Source organism: Meriones unguiculatus, chromosome X, assembly GCF_030254825.1.
Source record: "Meriones unguiculatus strain TT.TT164.6M chromosome X, Bangor_MerUng_6.1, whole genome shotgun sequence".
In the NCBI taxonomy this organism is placed as follows: Eukaryota; Metazoa; Chordata; class Mammalia; order Rodentia; family Muridae; genus Meriones; species Meriones unguiculatus.
Window position 1 is genome coordinate 122,661,814 of NC_083369.1, and position 18,983 is coordinate 122,680,796.

The 18,983-nt window shown below is 40.0% G+C and overlaps 1 protein-coding gene across 2 annotated transcripts in view; it reads left to right on the top strand.

Annotated features, from left to right (window-relative positions):
• Frmd7 (FERM domain containing 7) overlaps positions 1-18,983 on the top strand; it is a 55,864-nt gene that overhangs the window by 26,926 nt on the left and 9,955 nt on the right. The window contains exons 3-9 of one of the 2 annotated variants that reach the window (XM_060374509.1): positions 858-962; positions 1,749-1,791; positions 4,807-4,840; positions 7,512-7,609; positions 16,040-16,154; positions 16,370-16,517; positions 17,679-17,774. In XM_060374509.1, coding sequence (XP_060230492.1) covers positions 858-962; positions 1,749-1,791; positions 4,807-4,840; positions 7,512-7,609; positions 16,040-16,154; positions 16,370-16,517; positions 17,679-17,774 — 639 coding nt within the window. Of the gene's footprint in view, positions 1-857; positions 963-1,748; positions 1,792-4,761; positions 4,841-7,511; positions 7,610-16,039; positions 16,155-16,369; positions 16,518-17,678; positions 17,775-18,983 lie in introns of both variants that reach the window. The other variant, XM_060374508.1, reaches the window with a different exon arrangement.

Sequence of the window (18,983 nt, forward strand, 5' to 3'; positions counted from 1 at the left end):
GATGAATTTGGTCAACTTATGCTAGAACAACAAGCACTCAAGAACCTCAACTGTGCATCAAGCTCTGAGTTAGAACTGGGGAGTAACAAGGACATTATAGGTTGGTCCTTGCTGTGGCAGAATTTTTTTTTATAAGGGGGAAGGTAGACAAGCATGGTAAGAAGTGTCCTGACTCAAGTAAGCCAGGATGATTGGGAGCTCAGATAGCATCAGGAAAGCTCTCCTAGGGCAGTGACATCTGAGCTGAGTAGGAGGAAGCCAAACCGAAAATGATGGGAAAGGCAGGCTGTGGAGCAGGAATTCCATGAGCAGAGGCACACAGGCGTGAAGTGCCTTGACATGTCAGGGGAACTGCAAGCAAGCTGAGATTAGTAGAGCAGTGTGTTAGTGAGAGGAGCAAAAATGCAGCTGGAGAGGCAAGCAGGCAGCCAGAGGAGGGGGCCACCAGCTTCCCTCACTAAGCAGTGAAGCTGTACCCAAATGAGAACCCCTGAAGGATTTGAAGCAGGGTCATATTATTAATATCTTGTTTAAACCGTCTGTCGGCTTAGGGGAAAATCATTCAAGCGGCCTGTGATACCTGAATTAAGGGCTTTTATGTGAAGGATAATTGTGCAGATCTAGGCAGAGCTAACTGCAAGGCTATCTCTTCCAAAAGGGTTTGTTATTCCTCTGAGGAGGTTTTAGGGATGGGACTAAAACCATCTGTAGGTAGATTTGTGTCTGTATCTGTAACGCTCTCAACATCCTTAGGGGTATGCAGGTCCTCTAAATGGAAGAAAGGAATTGCTTTTGGCCTTTATGAAACATCACACGTTAGAACTCAAACTGTGCCATAATCTCTTTATTGTGTTTAGCAAAAATCATCTGGAAAGGCGCTTTTTAACCTGAGCTGCAGCCATCTCAATCTTGCTGAAAAGGAATATTTTGGATTAGAATTCTGCAGCCATTCTGGAAATAACGTAAGTGGGCTTCATTACAGGATTTTGGGTGTCCAGAAATGCTTCCAAATGCAGTTTGCACCTAGGTGTGTAGGGTTCAATCCCAGATTAAAAATGTGAAACCTATTTATACCTTGCAAAATTCTTTTGTTTAAAACTGTCGTCCCTCCCCCTACCTTCTTTATTAAGTTACCTCGGTTTGCAAAACGAATTCTTCTGCCTCGTGATCTTTTTGTTGTTGTTGTTACTCTTTGACCAAAGCATTATCTACTTCAGCTGGTTGGACCTCAACCCCCAGAGTTAAAACTCCTGACCTCATGACTGTCTAGGGAGATTTCTTCCCATTTCTCTGGCCCTAACAGTCACAAGGTTCTTCCGCTGCATTCTGCCTTGGCACATCTATAACCTGGCCCCTATCTGGAAAGGCTCATTATTAAGTGAACACTGGTGTGCGTGTAGGGGGTGTCAGACATAAATGTGAAATGAAGCCAAATGCCTTTATGAGACTGTAGCCACTGAAGAGCCTTGCCTGTCACACCTCTAGCACCCTACCGAGGCAAGAAGCAGTGATTGAAATATCAACACCACAGAGTTTATAGATCAACAGTGTATGTTCTTATTAAAAAAAAAAAACTACAAGGGGGCTGACAACTCTTTGACATGACTGTTTGTCTTCAGTTATCTATCTGTAGTCCTGGTGTTTGTTCATTTGATGTTGACCTTTGTTTGGTACCAAAAAAAGAGAAAGAAAACAGCTGTGCTCACCACTGTTGGGTTCTATCAATTGTTATATTGATGTTATTACAGGTTTGGTTGGAACTTCTGAAGCCCATAACAAAGCAAGTAAAAAGTAAGTATGGAAGATTACTAGAGGAATGTAATCCTCACTTCATACTGGAGAAATACTCCTGTAGCTCCACACAAATCCCCATCTTACTAAAACAGGGAAAGTGGGGTTTGGATAGACTTCACCAACCTGTTATCTGTTCAGTAAATTTAGCAATTGAGAAATTGTCATAATTTTCTCTGCGATGAAGAAGCTCATGCTGCTGGATCTTGGAGCACAACTGAAGAGTTCTGGGAATTATTCCATCTGTGGATTGCATGTAGGCATATATCTCATTCTCTGATGCTGGGTTTCTTAAAGTACCCTTAATGCCAATCTGCAAAAATGTTCAACTTCTGCCTGAAGTTTCTTTTCTTTCATGCAGTCACAAGCCTTGACCTTTGCAATGACTCCTGCATCTCATACTGTGGAATATGGATTCTCACATTTTCGTGGGAATTAAGCTCATCTGGATTTTCTGTTAAAATGTAGACAGATGCCTGGACCTCATTCCTGGGACAAAAGTCCAAAGGCATTTAACTAATTCCACAGGCTTTTTGTTGTTCTTGTTTTGTTTTTTGGACAGTAGGTCTTAATTAACACTTTGGAAATGCTTGCTCAGTGTGTCTTTTTGGTTCCCTATTCCCTACTCCACTCTGCTCTTCTTACATTGACCCATTTTGTGACCCTACTTAGCCCAGTTCTGTGATTACATCACATAATTCCGTTAGCTACTAAACTGATTTTCTCCAATTAAGCATCTACATTTCTCTCCAATGGATTGATTGAAATATACAACCCTGACCATATCTTTCTCCTGCTTAAAATGCTTACATTGTTCCCTAATTACCTTTAAAGTTCAGCCTTATTAACATGGTATACAAAGCTCTGGACTCTATTGTAAACACTTTTGTTTCTGCCACTAACCATTTCAATTCCTGCCCCTGCTAAACTACTTAGCTTTCAACTTCCTCAACAGAGGCTCTGTGGCATTCAAATCTGTTTAATTGTTTGTCTCTCTGATGAGACTGGAGGCACTTGAGTATATTTTAACTTCCAGCATTGTTTTAGAACAATATCTACCACATGATAGATAACTAGAAAAGATTCGCTGAATGGGGGCTGAAGAGATGGCTCAGAGTTCAAAAGCACTGTCTGCTCTTCCATAGATCCTGAGTTCAATTCACAGCAACCACTGGTGGCTTACAATCATCTATAAATGAGATCTGGTGCCCTCTTCTTTTTTTTTTTAATTTTTTTTTATCAGTTACATTTTATTAACTCTGTATCCCAGCCGTGTCCCAATCCCTCATTCCCTCCCAGTCCCTCCCTCCCTCCCTCATCTTCACTGTGCCCCTTTCCAAGTCCACTGATAGGGGGGACCTCCTCCCCATTCATCTGATCCTGTTTTATCAGGTATCTTCAGGACTGGCTGCAAAGCCCTCCTCTGTGGCCTAACAGGACTGCTCCTCCCTTCGGGGGTGGGGAGACCAAAGAGCCAGTCATTGAGTTCCTGTTAGAAATAGTCCCTGTTCCCCTCACTTTGGGAAACCAATTGGTTACTGAGCTACCACAGGCTACATCTGAGTGGAGGTTCTAGGTTATATCCATACATGGTCCTTGGTTGAATGTCAGTCTCAGAAAAGACCTTGTGCCCAGATATATTTGGTCCTTGTGGAGCTCCTATCCTTTCCCCATCAGACTAACTCCCCTTCTTTCTTATGATTCCCTGTACTCCGCCAAAGGTTTAGTCATGAGTCCTTGCTTTGAAAACACTGCTAGTTAGAGTCTTTCAGATGCGCTCAGTAGACTCCTGTCATACGTTCAATGCACATCCCATCTGTCTTTCTAAATGAGGATTGATCATCTTACCCCATGTCCGCTCAATTGATTATCTTTTTTAGGTGTATAGATTTCATTATGTTTATCATATCTTATAGGTCTATATAAGTGAGTATATCCCATGTTTGTCTTTCTCCTTCTGGGATATTTCACTCAGAATGATCTTTTCTAGATCCCACCATTTGCCTGCAAATTTCATGATTTCCTCCTTTTTGATTGCTGAGTAGTATTCCATTGTTTAAAAATACCACAATTTCTGTACCCATTCTACCGTTGATGGACATCTGGTTTGTTTCCAGGTTCTGGCTATTACAAATAGAGCTGCTATAAACATAGTTGAGCAAGTGTCCTTTTTGTGTACTTGAACAAATTTTGGGTATATACCTAGCACTGGTGCCCTCTTCTGGCATGCAGGCATACATGCAAGCAAAACGTAGTATACATAAGAAAAAAAATTAAAAAAAAGAAATTTATTTTTAAAAGATATATTGAATGGATATTACTGTTGCTACATGTGTGTGCTTACTTTTGATCTAATAAACTATTCTTCCTTGCTGGTGGTATTGAGGTTGCAACCCAGGACCTTGAACTTGCTAGCAAAGTATCCTACAACTGAGTTCCACCCTCAGTCTCAAGTTTCTCATTTTCAAATGCAAGTAGGTGTGGAAATACGTAGATGTGGCTTTTCAGGAAATATAGCTAAAGACTGATAGAGACATTGTTCCACATTGTTTCTCATTCCGGTTATGAAATCCTTAAGACATCTCTTCATGTGCTTGAGCTGAAGCTGGGCCTTTTTCTCAGGTGTGATTGAACTGTCACGGATAGCGAGTTGTAAATAGTCTTTCTGAACGACTCACTTCTTAAGAAAAGACAGAGTAGGCCTCAAATGAACACGTCTTTACAAAAGAAACTCAAAGCGAGAAAGGGTGTGTAGGAAGGATTAGTTGAAGGACTTTCTTAATTGCTATACACATAGGATCCCAATCCAGAAATAATAATAATATACATGTGAAAAGTTGAAATGTAAAATAATTCTATGGAAGGAGTAATGAAAATAGAAGGGAAATGAAACAGTGTGTATGTGAGGGGAATGTTTTAACTGTTGTAATGAACATTTAAAGAAAACTTATGGAGCTATTGTGTTTTAAGATCCTAAGGAGGTTGTTTTCAAATTTATGGTGAAATTTTTCCCAGTGGACCCTGGACATCTTCGGGAAGAACTCACAAGGTGAGTGTTTAACTATGTGTGTGCTGAATGATGTGAAGTTGAGAATTCCCATTTTCCAGCTATTGAAGAAAGGACTCTGAATTTTTTTTTTTTTTTGTATAGTTTAGGATTAAGTTACTTTCTGGGAAAAGGTGAGGGACTAGACACTGATTCTTAACCTGTGAGTCATGACCCCTTTGGAGATAAAATGATCTTTTCACAGGGGTTACCTGAGAACATTGGAAACCATATTTACTTTACTATTCATAACAGTAGAAAAATTACAGTTATGGAGCAGCAATAGGAGTAATTTTATGGTTGGGAGTGACCACAACATGAAGAACTGTAGTAAAGGGTCACAGCATTAGGAAGGCTGAGAACCAGTGGGCTAGAAAAAGGGAGGAGCTAGCTACCTCCCCTCAAATGTTAATTTCTCTTTATTTCAAAACTAAGAAGGAATGGCATTCTAGAATTAATGGCAAAGCAAGTGTCATTTTGAGGCTTAACCCATTAACTGCCACAACAGTACTCATGATTGTTTTCATACCATCTGTGTTTTAATCAGCATAGATTTGAGGCTGGTCACTGCTTGTGATCATTGAAAATGAATGTGTGTATTGATGTATCCCATAACCAGAAAGGGAAAACATCTGTAATGACACTATATACTTATGAACAGGGCTCTTTATAATTGTAATGAAAACTTACTTCAGAAAAATTATACTGTTATTGTAACACTCCTCCCAAAACTTATTCTTCTTTATAGATTGAGACTTCTACACGTAGAAAGGATCTAGGAGATCTTCTTCCACAGCTCTTTTAGCTTATAGATAAGGGACATATCCTGGAAGCTAAAGTTAAAAATTACAGGTGTTTGTTTGGGAATTAATCTTCCTGGTGTCTGGCCCTTCTATGTGGGGCCCATTGACTTTTTTGGTGTGGGGTCTTTGCACAAGTTGTTTTCTCTCTTCACCTAATTCTCTCAAAATGTTTCTTTACAATTATTTGCTAAGATAGCTTAATATCTTGCTCTGTAGATTAGTTTGTATTCACTAGTCTAGTAGCAACAACTAAAATGAATAATGCTTACCTGTTGTAGAAACTGTGATTATGCCTTGTTTGGAGCCAATGCAGGGGCTTCTGTGAATACTACACAAAAATAACTATTTTAACTGAATCATTTCTAGTGTGTTAGAGTTACACATGATTTGAAAGGATATAATACTTAAAACTTTCATGAACTGAATAAATCACTTGACAAGATTCTTCAGGCCAAATTTTCATTTATCATCTGCAACTACTTATCTTTTACTACATTGCCTTTAGGGCATAAGCTACTGAAAAAACCCACATAGAATTTAATCTAAAAATTATACTTTATATAGGAAAATACTCACAGCAGGTAATGCTTGTTTTTGCATATAAAGGAAAATATCGGAACTGATTTTTTGCTCTGGAAAAGAAAGCAGATAATGTGATGTCTTTCAATGTGGTGTGTTTCTTATACACTCATTCACCAAAAAGTGGGTTCTGGGACTGGAGACATGGTTTAGTAGAAAAGTACTTGCCACACAAGTGTGAAGCCCTGAGTTCAAATCTCTGCAAGCCACATAGAGCTGGTAATGGGGCATATCTGTAATCCCAGAGCTTCTATTGTGAGAAGAGAATCATATCTAGAAGCATGCAAGCCAGTTAAGTTGATGCATAAAACAACAAATGGTAAAGAAATTCTATTTCACATAAGGTGGAAGGCAGTGTCTGATATCCAAGGTTTTCTTGGCTGACCTCTGTACATACACATATGAATTACACATCCACTTACACAAACATCATAAACACATCATAAATATACACACACTATAAATACACACACACACATATGCAGACACAAAAATGAGTTCTCCTTTAGTTAGGCCTTAAGTATGTATGGTAAATGTTGAGTTTGGCAGAGCCCTAAACTCAACCTGCCTTTTATGGTCCCTGATGAAGTTTCTGCATTGATGAGGTCATCAACCATTAGTTTCATACCTATTGTTTATAAAGTACTCAATTGGGCTCTGGTTGATGCTAACATAGTAATCCAGGAAAAGGAATCAGATGAGCACAGGCATGGTTTGATGGCTTGATTCCTGACCTATGCTCTTTGAACAGGTATCCTAGGTATCAATGGCAGACATTAGGTTCTAAGCACAATTTTAGTATCTTAGAGTGCTACCACCTGGTCAGAAAGGCTTGTGGCCTGCCTTGGTATCACTATAAAACTGAGTGATTGCTCTTGCTCTTCTAAACTCTGGAATTCTTATGGCTCTAGGCCTACCTGACAACTCTTTGTGTCCCCTAGAATCTGCTTATACTTGTTTGAAGCTCCCATTTCTCTAGCCCCGGATGTGGTTGTTTCCATGGCAGAAACCACCAGAAGAGGATTGGCCAGGTCCCTCAAGCTAGCAGCAGTCTACAGCCAGGGAAATTCCTAACAGTTACAGGACCTGCCAACGTGCTGGGTCAGCTGAGTTGTGGGCTGAGGTTGGTTTGGTTCTTAAGCTAAGCCCATGTATGATTCACAGCTCCAAAAGGGCCTCTGACTGACTGGATGCTCTTCCTTTCTTGAACTATCATGGGTCTGGGAGAAAGGAAATTTTTCTTCTGTATTCCTACTTCTTTGTCAAGATTTTTTCCTCAAATCCTTTTGCAGGTATCTTTTTACTCTTCAAATAAAGAAGGATTTGGCTCTGGGAAGGCTTCCGTGCAGTGACAACTGTACAGCTTTAATGGTGTCGCACATCTTACAATGTAAGTAGCATGCCTCTAATTCTTGGCCCATTCACCAGGGATAGAGCTAAGCAAAGGAGGGAAGCACCCCTGATTTGCCTGCCTAGCACCGCATTCAGCCTTAAGAGGAGACAGGACCTAGTTCAGACACAGTGAAGTGGTGCTTTATCACATTCATTGATATCTGAATCAAATCTTGTCCCTACTACTTCAGCATTATTGTAACGCAAGCTCTTATTTCTCCGAGCCTGCAGAGTCTTGTATTTTCAATAGTGACAAGAATACTTTCTTGTGGTGGTGCTTCTGATGATTAGAAGTAAATGCCAATTTTCTCCTACCTCAGTCTACATACCCTGCTGTCACTGTCTCTTGACTTGTTGTCTAGGAACTGGTTTGAATAATTCTTGCCATGGATTTGACCAAGCAGTCCCCACTCCCTCTGTTTGCTCTAGGGTAAGCCTCAGTTCCATGTTTTCTGCAGCACAGCTCCAGAGAATAAATTATAGAAGGGAGAAGTTGGAAAAAGGATAAAAGGTCCCAGGCATATATTAATGTTCCCCATGAGTTAGCACCCAAATAGTTTTTCTAGAAGGAACACTGAAGATACACTGGAGGAAGCCTGGGGAAGAGTGAGGGACTGCCTGGGAGGGAGGCCAGGGCATGATATTCCTGCAGCCTGGAGGTAAGTTTCTAGGCATCTCTTCTAACATCTAACATCTCTTCTAACATCTAACATCTCTTCTAAGGCCAGCTGGACTTTCTTATTTTGGAGAGGCCTTCCATGAATATACTGTTCCTTGATAATCTGGCAGAATCGAAACTTCAGGGTTTTTGTTTATTGGTTTGTTTGTTTGTTATTTTCTAAGATCATTTATGACCTTTGTTCATTACCTTTCTACCAGTCCATAAATCGTAGATTTCAGATTTCACTGACAACAACACGCTAAAGCACTTGGATAGGGACCATGTCCTAGACAGTGTACCAAGTGACTCCCAGCTGGGGCATGAGCATTCCAGGCTCCCAGAAAGGCAGCAGATGGAAAACACTGTAAGAGTTAAGGAAGCTGATGGGGAAGATGGATTTTGTACTGGAGCTTAAAGGGGTACATGGGAACTGAATGTGAGGGTAAGCAGAGAAAACAGCATAAAAATGGTGGTGAGACAAGAAGCAGCATTTTCAGGGGATGAAGAATGACCACACACAGCTCAAGAATAGTGTCTCTCTAGGAGACATGGTGAGAAATGAATCATCTTGAATCATCTTGAGTGCCAAGGTCACTTCCCTCATGCCCAGTGTCATATTTGGCATTGAGATGTGGGGCATGGGGTAGACCTGGTAAGAGAAACATCCTTTTCTGTTACTTACATCTTCAGATAGCAGTTGAGAGGGTGGGGCTACAGGAGACCTCTTTTTTGAGTGCACAATTTTATTCTTAACAGTTCTGCCTTATGGAATTGGGCATTGCCTTGTGACAGTTTCAGGTATAGCACAGAATACTTCAGCTTTTTGACAGGATATGTGGTCAACAGAAATTCACTTTATGGGAAAAAAAAGCTGTGGTTCTAGTGAGTTAGTATTTCACAATCAATCCCAGTCAGACTCAGAGGACTCAAGGTCATGGTCATGTGCAGAATCACAGTCCAGTCATCATTCATATGACCATTTACTCACCTGCCCAGTATTTGCTGAGTGCCTGCTATAAGCTAGACTGTCAAGAACCTAAGCATTCTGGGCCTGTCATATAATTGCTTACACCTCTTTTAAACACCTCTAGCCAGATAGTCTCTACCAAATAAAATCTGTATAATTCAAATGAATCTTCCTTCTTAGAAACTCATAGTATAGTATTTCTTTGTCATTCATTGAACAACAAAAACATATCAAATAAGAAACACCTTGTTAAAGTCTGTTATAAGCACTGAGATTACAACAATGAGCTATATAACACAAATTCTTATCTTCGAAGAGCTCGCATTTTTTTCAGTGCAAAAGAGTCAGACAATGACCAAAATAAGAGAACACACACATATGTATAATGAATGTCAGGAGGTGATAAAAGCAAAGGAGACAAATAAAGCATAAATAGAAGGGAGATGGAGGGTACTAGGAGTGGATACTAGGTGTTTCAATAATGTGAGGAGGGCAAGCCTACTGTAAAGGTGACAGATGATGGAAGGCTTGAAGGAATCAAGGAAGAAAGGCAAGGAGCAAAGAGAGGTCAACACATCGCAATACTCAGTGAAGAAAGCCAGAGGGATGGACATGCCTAGGGTGTTTGAGAAGCATCAAGAAGGCTTTGTGGCTGGCTGAAGCCTTAGTGAGAAAGCAGAGAGGAGTTAAAAGCACATTAAAGACCTAGACCATGACTCTCAGGGAGGTGAAAAGACAGAAGCCTGAGGTAAAAGAAAAACAAACAAACAAACAAAAACCAAACACATTTTTTTCGCTTTTCTTTTTTTTTTGTTTTTTTTTTTTTAATTTTATTTTTTTTCTTATCAGTTACATTTTATTAACTCTGTATCCCAGCCGTGTCCCGCTCCCTCATTCCCTCCCAGTCCCTCCCTCCCTCCCTCATCTCCACTGTGCCCCTTTCCAAGTCCACTGATGGGGGGACCTCCTCCCCATTCATCTGATCCTGTTTTATCAGGTATCTTCAGGACTGGCTGCAAAGCCCTCCTCTGTGGCCTAACAGGACTGCTCCTCCCTTCGGGGGTGGGGAGGCCAAAGAGCCAGCCATTGAGTTCCTGTTAAAAATAGTCCCTGTTCCCCTCACTTTGGGAAACCAATTGGTTACTGAGCTACCACAGGCTACATCTGAGCAGAGGTTCTAGGTTATATCCATACATGGTCCTTGGTTGAATGTCAGTCTCAGAAAAGACCCTGTGCCCAGATATATTTGGTCCTTGTGGAGCTCCTATCCTTTCCTCATCAGACTAACTCCCCTTCTTTCTTATGATTCCCTGTACTCTGCCAAAGGTTTGGTCATGAGTCTTTGCTTTGAAAACACTACTAGTTAGAGTCTTTCAGATGCACTCAGTAGACTCGAAACACATTTATTTTTAATCACCAACATGAGAAGGGATTCTTGGCTTCTATTTTAAATATAAGAACAAAATCCAAATTAGGTTTTAAGAAAACCATATTGGCTTCTTCGGTTAAAAAAAAAATAGAACTTAAAAGGCAATGGTGGTAGCAGGCAGAACAATAAGAGAAGATTTTAGGAGAGATGATAGGAGTTGGACCAGAAAGCCATAACATTTGGACATAAAATCTGTCACCTCCTGCTACTGGTGATACCAATTTTCTTGCTAAATTGTCATAGTCCATAGAGAGAAAATTAACATAGTCTCATGGGTTTTTACATTTTTCTTATAGTTGTTATAGAGTTTTGTTCTTAAGAAACTCAAAAAAGGCACATACATGTTGTATTTGTGTGTGCATGCGTATGCATGCTTTATTGAGGTTTAATTTAAATGCTCTAAAATTTACTATTTAAAATTCATAAACCAGTGGCTTTTAGTAGATTAATGTCTATCCAACTATGACTTACAGTCCAGTTTCAGAACAGTTCTATAATGTCAACAAAAACTTCTCAGGACTGGGTATGTAACTGGTAGAGTGTTTGACTAGCATGAAGGAAGCTCTAGGTTGATCTGCAGCACCATATAAAATTGAGCATGGTGGTGCATGCCTGCGATCCCAGCTTGTGGCAGTTGGAGGCCAGAGGATCCAGAATTCAGAGACGTCTTCAGCTGCATAATGAATTTCAGGCTGCAAGAAACTGTCTCAAAAACAAGCAAAGCTGAGGATGGTGCATTCTCACCAAATAAAGCAGAAGCAGGCAGAGCTCTGTGAATTCAATTTTCATGCCAGCCTGATCTACACAGCAAGTTCCGGACCTGCTCCAAAAGAGAAAAGGGAAAGAGACAGAGCTATGGGCATTTAGTAGCTGCTGGCAAAGGGAGACTCCTTCTTCTTTGAGGGTGTGACCACTGATGGGTTTTCCATATTCCATTGTATAGCCCCATATCCATACAGATGGCAGCAGTAGTAACTGGATTTATCAAAAACTGGGTTATCAGAAACAAAACCAGCAAAGAAGACATGCAGTTGGGGACAGACAGAGACAGAGAGAGTCCTGCTTTGCCATGCTCTATTCTCCTCCTCAAATTCAGGCAATCACTGATTACATTTCTGTTTCTATACTTTTCTTTGCCTTTTGGAAATTTCATATAAATGGAATAATTGTAAGTATGTTCTTTTGCATCTGGCCTCTCCACTCAACACAGTGGGTTTTTTGTTTGTTTGTTTGTTTGTTTTTGTTTTTGTTTGGAATCTATGCATATTCCAGTTTATTTCTATTGTTGAATAAGATTCCATTTTGTGGATTTATCACATTTTGCTCATCTAGTCACCTCATCATGGATAGTTACGAAAGTTTCTAATTTAGGCATTAAGAATAATAGTATAAACATTAGCATACATGTTTCTAGATGGATATATTTTTTCCTCTTGTGTAGGTTTTTAGAAAAGTGATTGCCTAGTTGTATAATATATTTCTCCTAAACATTTTTATAATTATCAATGAAAATTAACTGTACAAATTAATGTACTTTACTGTGTTATCTCCATACACACATATCATTCTTTGATCAAGAGCATATGAAGCTTCTAACTTTCCCACCTTCCTTAACACTTGGAATTAATTACCTTATGGCTAACATAATGAGTATAAAGGGATATATCATTACTTGTATAACAATCCTTTTCTTTATTTTTTTTTTTTAGTTTTTTTTTTTTTCAATGAATCCTTTTCTTTATTATTACTATTAATATTGTTATTTGTTATGTCATACATGTATACAATGAAATAAGGTCATACCCCACTGGTTTCTCATGCAATTTTTTCATGGAATTTCCAATTCCTTCTGCCAACAACTCCCCCCCCAACTGCATGTCTTCTTTGCTTGTTTTGTTTCTGATAACCCAGTTTTTGATAAATCCAGTTACTACTGCTGCCATCTGTATGGATATGGGGCTATACAATGGAATATGGAAAACCCATCAGTGGTCACACCCTCAAAGAAGAAGGATTCTCCCTTTTCCAGCAGCTACTAAATGCCCATAGCTCCCCAGTAAAGCATGGGGCCCAGAGACCAACTCCCCTCCCCTGCCTGAACCAGATTTTTGACTCATTTCATCTTGTGCAGGTAATCACAGCTGCTGTGAGGTCAAAGCATGGTAGCCTTGTCTTGTCAGAAGACAGCATTCATAGAACACCTCACCATCCTCTAGCCCTTTTAAAATTCTCTCTGCCTCCTATTCTTCTACATTCCCTGAATTACGGTGGTGGTGGTGGTGAGAATAATCCATTTAGAGGTGAACATTAAATTTCGGATTTTCAACACTTTGACTAATTATGAGTCTCTGCTTTGACAGCTTCCCGGTGTAAAGGGAGGCTTCTCTGAATAGCCCAGGTGTGTGGGTATGAATAAAAATTTTAACCAGCATTATTCTAAACACCAACCAATGATTTTGAACATCTTTTTATGTGTTTATTCCTGTTTTTCATCAATGCCCTTTTAAAAATATGTTGCACTTTTTAAATTGGGCAAATTCTATCTTATCATTAGATTTTAAATAGTCTTTTTATAACAAACTGTGAGAGCCACAAGACATTCTTCTCTGTAGTTATCTTTTAGATAGCGGGGTCTCTGATCCATTTAGAGTTCACTTTCAGTATGTTCAGTTGGTGTGCTGCCTGAGGTCACAGGTAAACTTCCAGCTATTTGGAAAGGACAGAAGGATTTGTCTACTAAGGATTCTGGTAGAATTGCTGGGTATTTGCTAGATTCCCAATGTAAAGGATGCTCGGACTCTAACTGGCTGCATCATAGTATTTTTCACCTAAATTTCCATTTGTTCTGGAACAATTCATTGAAAAGATTTTTATTTTTTTCATTGCACTATCTTGTCAAAAACAATCCTGAGAGTTTATTTCTTGATTCTTCACGCTTCACTGTTTTGTATGGGCTTCTTGAAGGTTTATAAATATCGGATCTTTGTGTCTCCAAGAAAACTGTATTCTTTGTACTACAGAACTTTTATGTATCTTCATCTGATCATAGTTACTGCACTCATAAGTACAGTGCTGAGTGATGAGGCAAAACCAGGCATCTTTATTTTATTCCTGGTTTTAAGGGAAAGTATTCTGTCACCATGTGATATGACTATATTGTTAGCCACAGACTTTTCATAGATAACTTATATCAGCTTGAACCCGGTTCCTTTAATTCCTTATTTATATAGAGATTTTAGCATAGTACATACATTTGCTCAATATGAGAGCATTCCAGGATTCTACAGAGTGTAGTACTCTACAGAGTGTAGTACAGAGTGTAAGACTATATATAGCCCACACTGTATATGTATATAAATATATGCATGCACTAACAATTAATGGAAAAGGAGGCCATAGATTTGAAGGAAAGTGGAGAAGTGTATATGGGAAGCTTTGGAGATATGAAATGGAAGGGGTAAATGGTATAATTAAGTTATGATCTCAAAATAAAACTCACTCATGTGGATCTTAGGCACACAGAAGAAATATTAGAATTACAAAGAAAGAAAAGTTCAAAGAAGTCTAAGGCCATTTACAGTAGGGCAGACAGTTCTAAGCACACAGCTACGCACACAGTTTTAATCTTTAATGGCTGTCTCTAATAATAAACTGGAAACATCTAAAAAAAAAAGAGAGAGAAATTAGGTTCATAGATAAACTGCCAGCTACTTGGAAAGGTTGATTTGTCTATTGGGGATTCAAATTGGTGGGGATTTATTAAATACCCAGAGTACAGAGTGATGACTTTGCTGTAGCCAACTTGCACACTAGCTGATGTTATAGTCTGTGCTTACGATAATGGAGAACAATAGTAGAAAGAAGTTCGTGGATGTATTAGTTTTTATGAGGCTTTTCATAGGAAAACTCCGGAGACTTGGTGGCTTAAGCGAGAAAAAAATGATTTCTCACCATTCTGGAGGCTGGAAGTCCAAAGTGTTGGAAGGTTTGCCTCTTTCTTCAGCTTGGTGAATGCAGTCTTCTTTATTTATTTATGTATTTATGTATTTGCTTTACATCCTTATTACAGTCCCCTACCTCCTATCCTCCTGGTTCAACCCTCCAACACTCTTCCCCTACTCCCCTCTCCTCTGTTCCTCAGAAAAGGGGAGCCCCAGCACCAACAACTCACTCCGTCACATCAAGTTGCATCAGGACTAAATGTGTCCTCTTCCACTGAGGCCCAACAAATCAGCCAAGCTAGGGGGAAGGGATCCAAAAACAAGCAACAGAATCAGAGACAGCCTCTTACTCCCATTGTTAGGGGACCCACATGAAGACCAAGCTACCCATAAGTTACATATGTGTTGGGGAGATAAGTCCATTCCATGTATGCTCTTTGGTTGATGGTTCAGTCTCTGTGAGCCCCCATGGGCCTTGGTTAGTTGACTCTGTCTTCTTGTGAATTTCTTATCCTTTCCAGGTACCTCCATCCTTCCTCCCACTCTTCCATAAAACTCCTTGAGTTCAGCCTATTGCTTGGTTGTGGGTCTCTGCATCTGTTTCCACCAGCTATACTATGAAGCCTCTCATATGACAGTTTTGCTAGAGTCCTGTCTGCAAGCATGGCAAAGTATAATAGTATCAAGGATTGACTCTCTTCCATGGGGTGGGTTTCAAGTTGGGCCAGTCATTGTTTGGCTCTTCCCTCAATCTCTGCTCCATTTTTATCCCTGCACACCTTATAAGCAGGGTAAATTTTGAGTTGAAGGTTTTGTGGGTGGGTTGGTATTTCCTTACCTCCACTGGAAGTCCAAGGAAGACTTCTTATTCTGTAGTCACATCATCTTTTCTTCCTGTACATTCATCCCTAGAATCCTTACATGCCCAGTTTTCCTTTTCAAAATGGATACTAGTTAGTTAAGACTACAGCTCTCTACTTATGTTCTCAATATTAACATAATACCTCAACTGATCTCAATTGAGTCACAGATTATGGCACCAGGAGTAGGGATTTCAACTTACAAATTTTAGGAAGACAAAATTTAGTCTGTAACAGGAGCTAAATGAAAGTAGACCAAACTACAAAAGGAGTATAGAAGATTGAAACCCTAACAAAATATTCAAGAATGATTGTGGAGCTTGTAAGGTCTATTCTGGGTGTGTAACTCATGATACGGCCCGAGACTTCCCAGAAACTCACTGCTGTTTGTTGAGAACGAGTCTGTTAGTGTTCCCCTGTACAAACACAAACATACAGACAGCATGAGGGTGTGGTGGGAGCGTAAGACTACACCAGCTAAGTAGAAAAGGTTGTTTAGGTCTTTTAGGTTGTACATTTTAAAAAATTTCTCAATGGAAATGTGAAAAGTGTCACTTTTGTATTGTACAGCAGAATTAGGAGACTTCCATGAAGAAACGGTTAGGAAGCATCTGGTACAAACCCAGTACTTACCAAGCCAAGCCTGTTTAGAGAGCAAGATCCTCCACTTTCATCAGCAGCACATGTAAGTACTTTCCCTGGCACCAGCTTTCCCAGTGGAGAAAACTAAAGCTAGAGTAGACTCCTAAAACAAACCTTTATGTCTGAGAAGCTTCAGTCTCAAGAAAAAGCTTAGCTCCTTGCAGAGTTCTCAGAAGAAAGGTTTGTGTGTAGAGGGGAGGGGCTCAGTGATTTTTTTTTTCTGCATTTATTGAGCTCATGAATCCTTTCCCAATACAGTGGCCGAAGCCCAGCTGAATCAGACATTCTGCTACTGGACATAGCAAGGAAGCTGGATATGTATGGCATCAGGCCTCAGCCCGCCAGTGATGGTGAAGGGATGCAGATTCACCTGGCGGTTGCCCACATGGGAGTACTGGTGCTAAGGGTAACCTTCTCCTTGAGTGCCCTTCAGTGTGTGGAGGTGGTTAGCGTGACTTCAGCTTGAGTATCTGTTCGCCAGACTGTTATGAGGCTTTGTCTTATCCCTAACCAGAAGGGATGTAATACTTGCAAATACTATGCATAGATCCTCTTCCCACAATATGCTTTACCTCTGGGTGGTCAGGAAGGTATGGTCTGGATTTTGAGGCCATCACAGTTTCAATCAGGTCAGGGTGGCAAAGTGATACAGTCAAAAAGCTCTTAGGGACTCTTAGACTGGAGATCCAGAGATCCAAAAACCTTAGTCTGTAGTGCTTTGCAGATTGTTACAAATCACCCTAAGTGATCCAAACAGAGATGTGCCCTTACTCATTGCTTTTTACATTGCAGGTGACCAGTGCTAGTTAAGAGGGAATTAAAGCCAAATTCTTCCAGCAACAGTTGCTGTTTACCAGATCATTGCTTTCTCGGGATTTTATATTTCAAGTTACAAATCAACTTTAGGAGCCACTGTCTTCTGTCATTCTCCCCCCCAGCTCCTCTAAGCAATTTTTATTTTCCTGTTCTGCTTAAAACAAAAATTGTTTAGAGGAGCTAGAAATGGAGTGGACTGCCATCAGAATAGCCCAGGGAGTGTGCAATCATCACTGGTAAGAAGTTTGGTGATATAGAAGGCATTTGGGGCAGGGGGAGAATGAGGAGACCACAGGACTGAAGGTACAGATTTAGAAGTTTGGACTAAAAAACAGGAGAGATGGCTGTGTATTGAACAGCCACATCCAAGCCAGATTTGGTAATATAACCAGTGAGGAACTACTGAAGATGGGTGAATAAAGGAGAGAGCAGAATAAATGGGCTTTTCCTTTTAGCACTTGTATGTGGAAACAGTGAGGGGTGAGATTGCAGAAGTTATTATAACAATGTATTCTACTACAGTCTCCCTCTACTGGCTTAAAAGTCTCCCTGATGCTCTTTCTTGCTCATATTCTGGAGAAACGGCAGGCAAAGTTTCAGGGCAGCCTCTGCTTAGTTTCCCATGATCTCTCTGGGTAAGGAAAGCCTCAGATGATCTTATTCTTGAAGAGTACTTTTCATCATACTTCTACTGTGGCATGACCTGTCTCATGTTGACATGCTCTAAAATGGACCGTGTGTTTCACTACAGGGAAATACAAAGATTAATACTTTCAACTGGGCTAAGATTCGCAAACTAAGCTTTAAGAGAAAACATTTTCTCATCAAACTTCATGCTAATATTTTGGTGAGTAGGTTTCTAATAAAATGTATTTCTGTTCACTTGGAATTTCATAATTGCTCTAGAAATGGTTTGACTATAAATGGTGAAAGATGCCTGGCCCTGAGGGGTGATGGGCCCTCTTTTTGTCCTCTATAAACTGAGGAGGGATTTAATCATGCTTTAACTAAAGGAAAAATACTATGGCATCTGATTTGTACTTCAGCATAAGTGATACTATAGGAAAATGAACCAGTTGGGCTGAAAGGCAAGTCTCTGTGGATAGCATTTTGAAGGATCTGTTGGGTCAAATGGAGGTCACCAGCTCTAGGGCTACAGAAATAATTCTTTGATGGTCTCTTTTTATTTTATGAAATATCTTCACTAACTTCCCTTAAGCAAAAATTATTGAACATCAGCTATATGCTTAGACTGAAGAGAATGTGGGAAGTGGGTATTCATATAAGCAAAATAAGTAATTCTTAGGTGACTTGTCACCACATGGGGTAAGAAAAAAGGTGTTAGAAAGGATTTTTTAATGACTGGCCGTAAAGGGCAAAAGTGCATGTGTATCAATAATTTGGGTCTATAGAAGATCCAGTTTGGATTATATTTCCTGGGTCTTGGTATTGTCTAAAGGTGTTTATTTGACTAATTCATGGGACCAGACCTAGTGTGAACCTCGTGGGGAAAGCCTCCAGGGTTGCATGCAAGAACCTGGAAAGGAATGAGAGAAGGGGGCACTCAGTTCAGAGAGCTGGTGGGGCTGTTGAAAAGAGGGCTGGGAGCCTGCCATAGAGCCTTGGGCTAATGAGGCTATGTGGTGACTCAGGATGAGAAAAGCTTGTACTTTCGAACTATAAATCCAAGTTCCCTTAGGACACATTAAAATATGAACTATGCCAAGAGAGAAATACAAAGAATGAGAGACCATATAGAGGAAGGTGTATTTCTAACTGGGATATTGAAAACACTTGTGTACATGCAATCATCCTGACAGAGGGAAGGAAATCTGTCCCCAACCCTTTCCTGTTGGTCATTTATAATTTCTTGCCACCTCGAAAAGCCCTTTGATACTCATTTTCACCTAACTTACAACTTCATAAAAATGTTTCTGGCATCCAAGAGGCAAGGCAGAAAAAAAGAATGTAAGTTGAGGGGCATGTGTAAAGGAAGCCTGGCTTCTTAGACAAGGTTTAGTTAGTATGAGGGGAGGTAGTGGTTTGGTATGAGTGG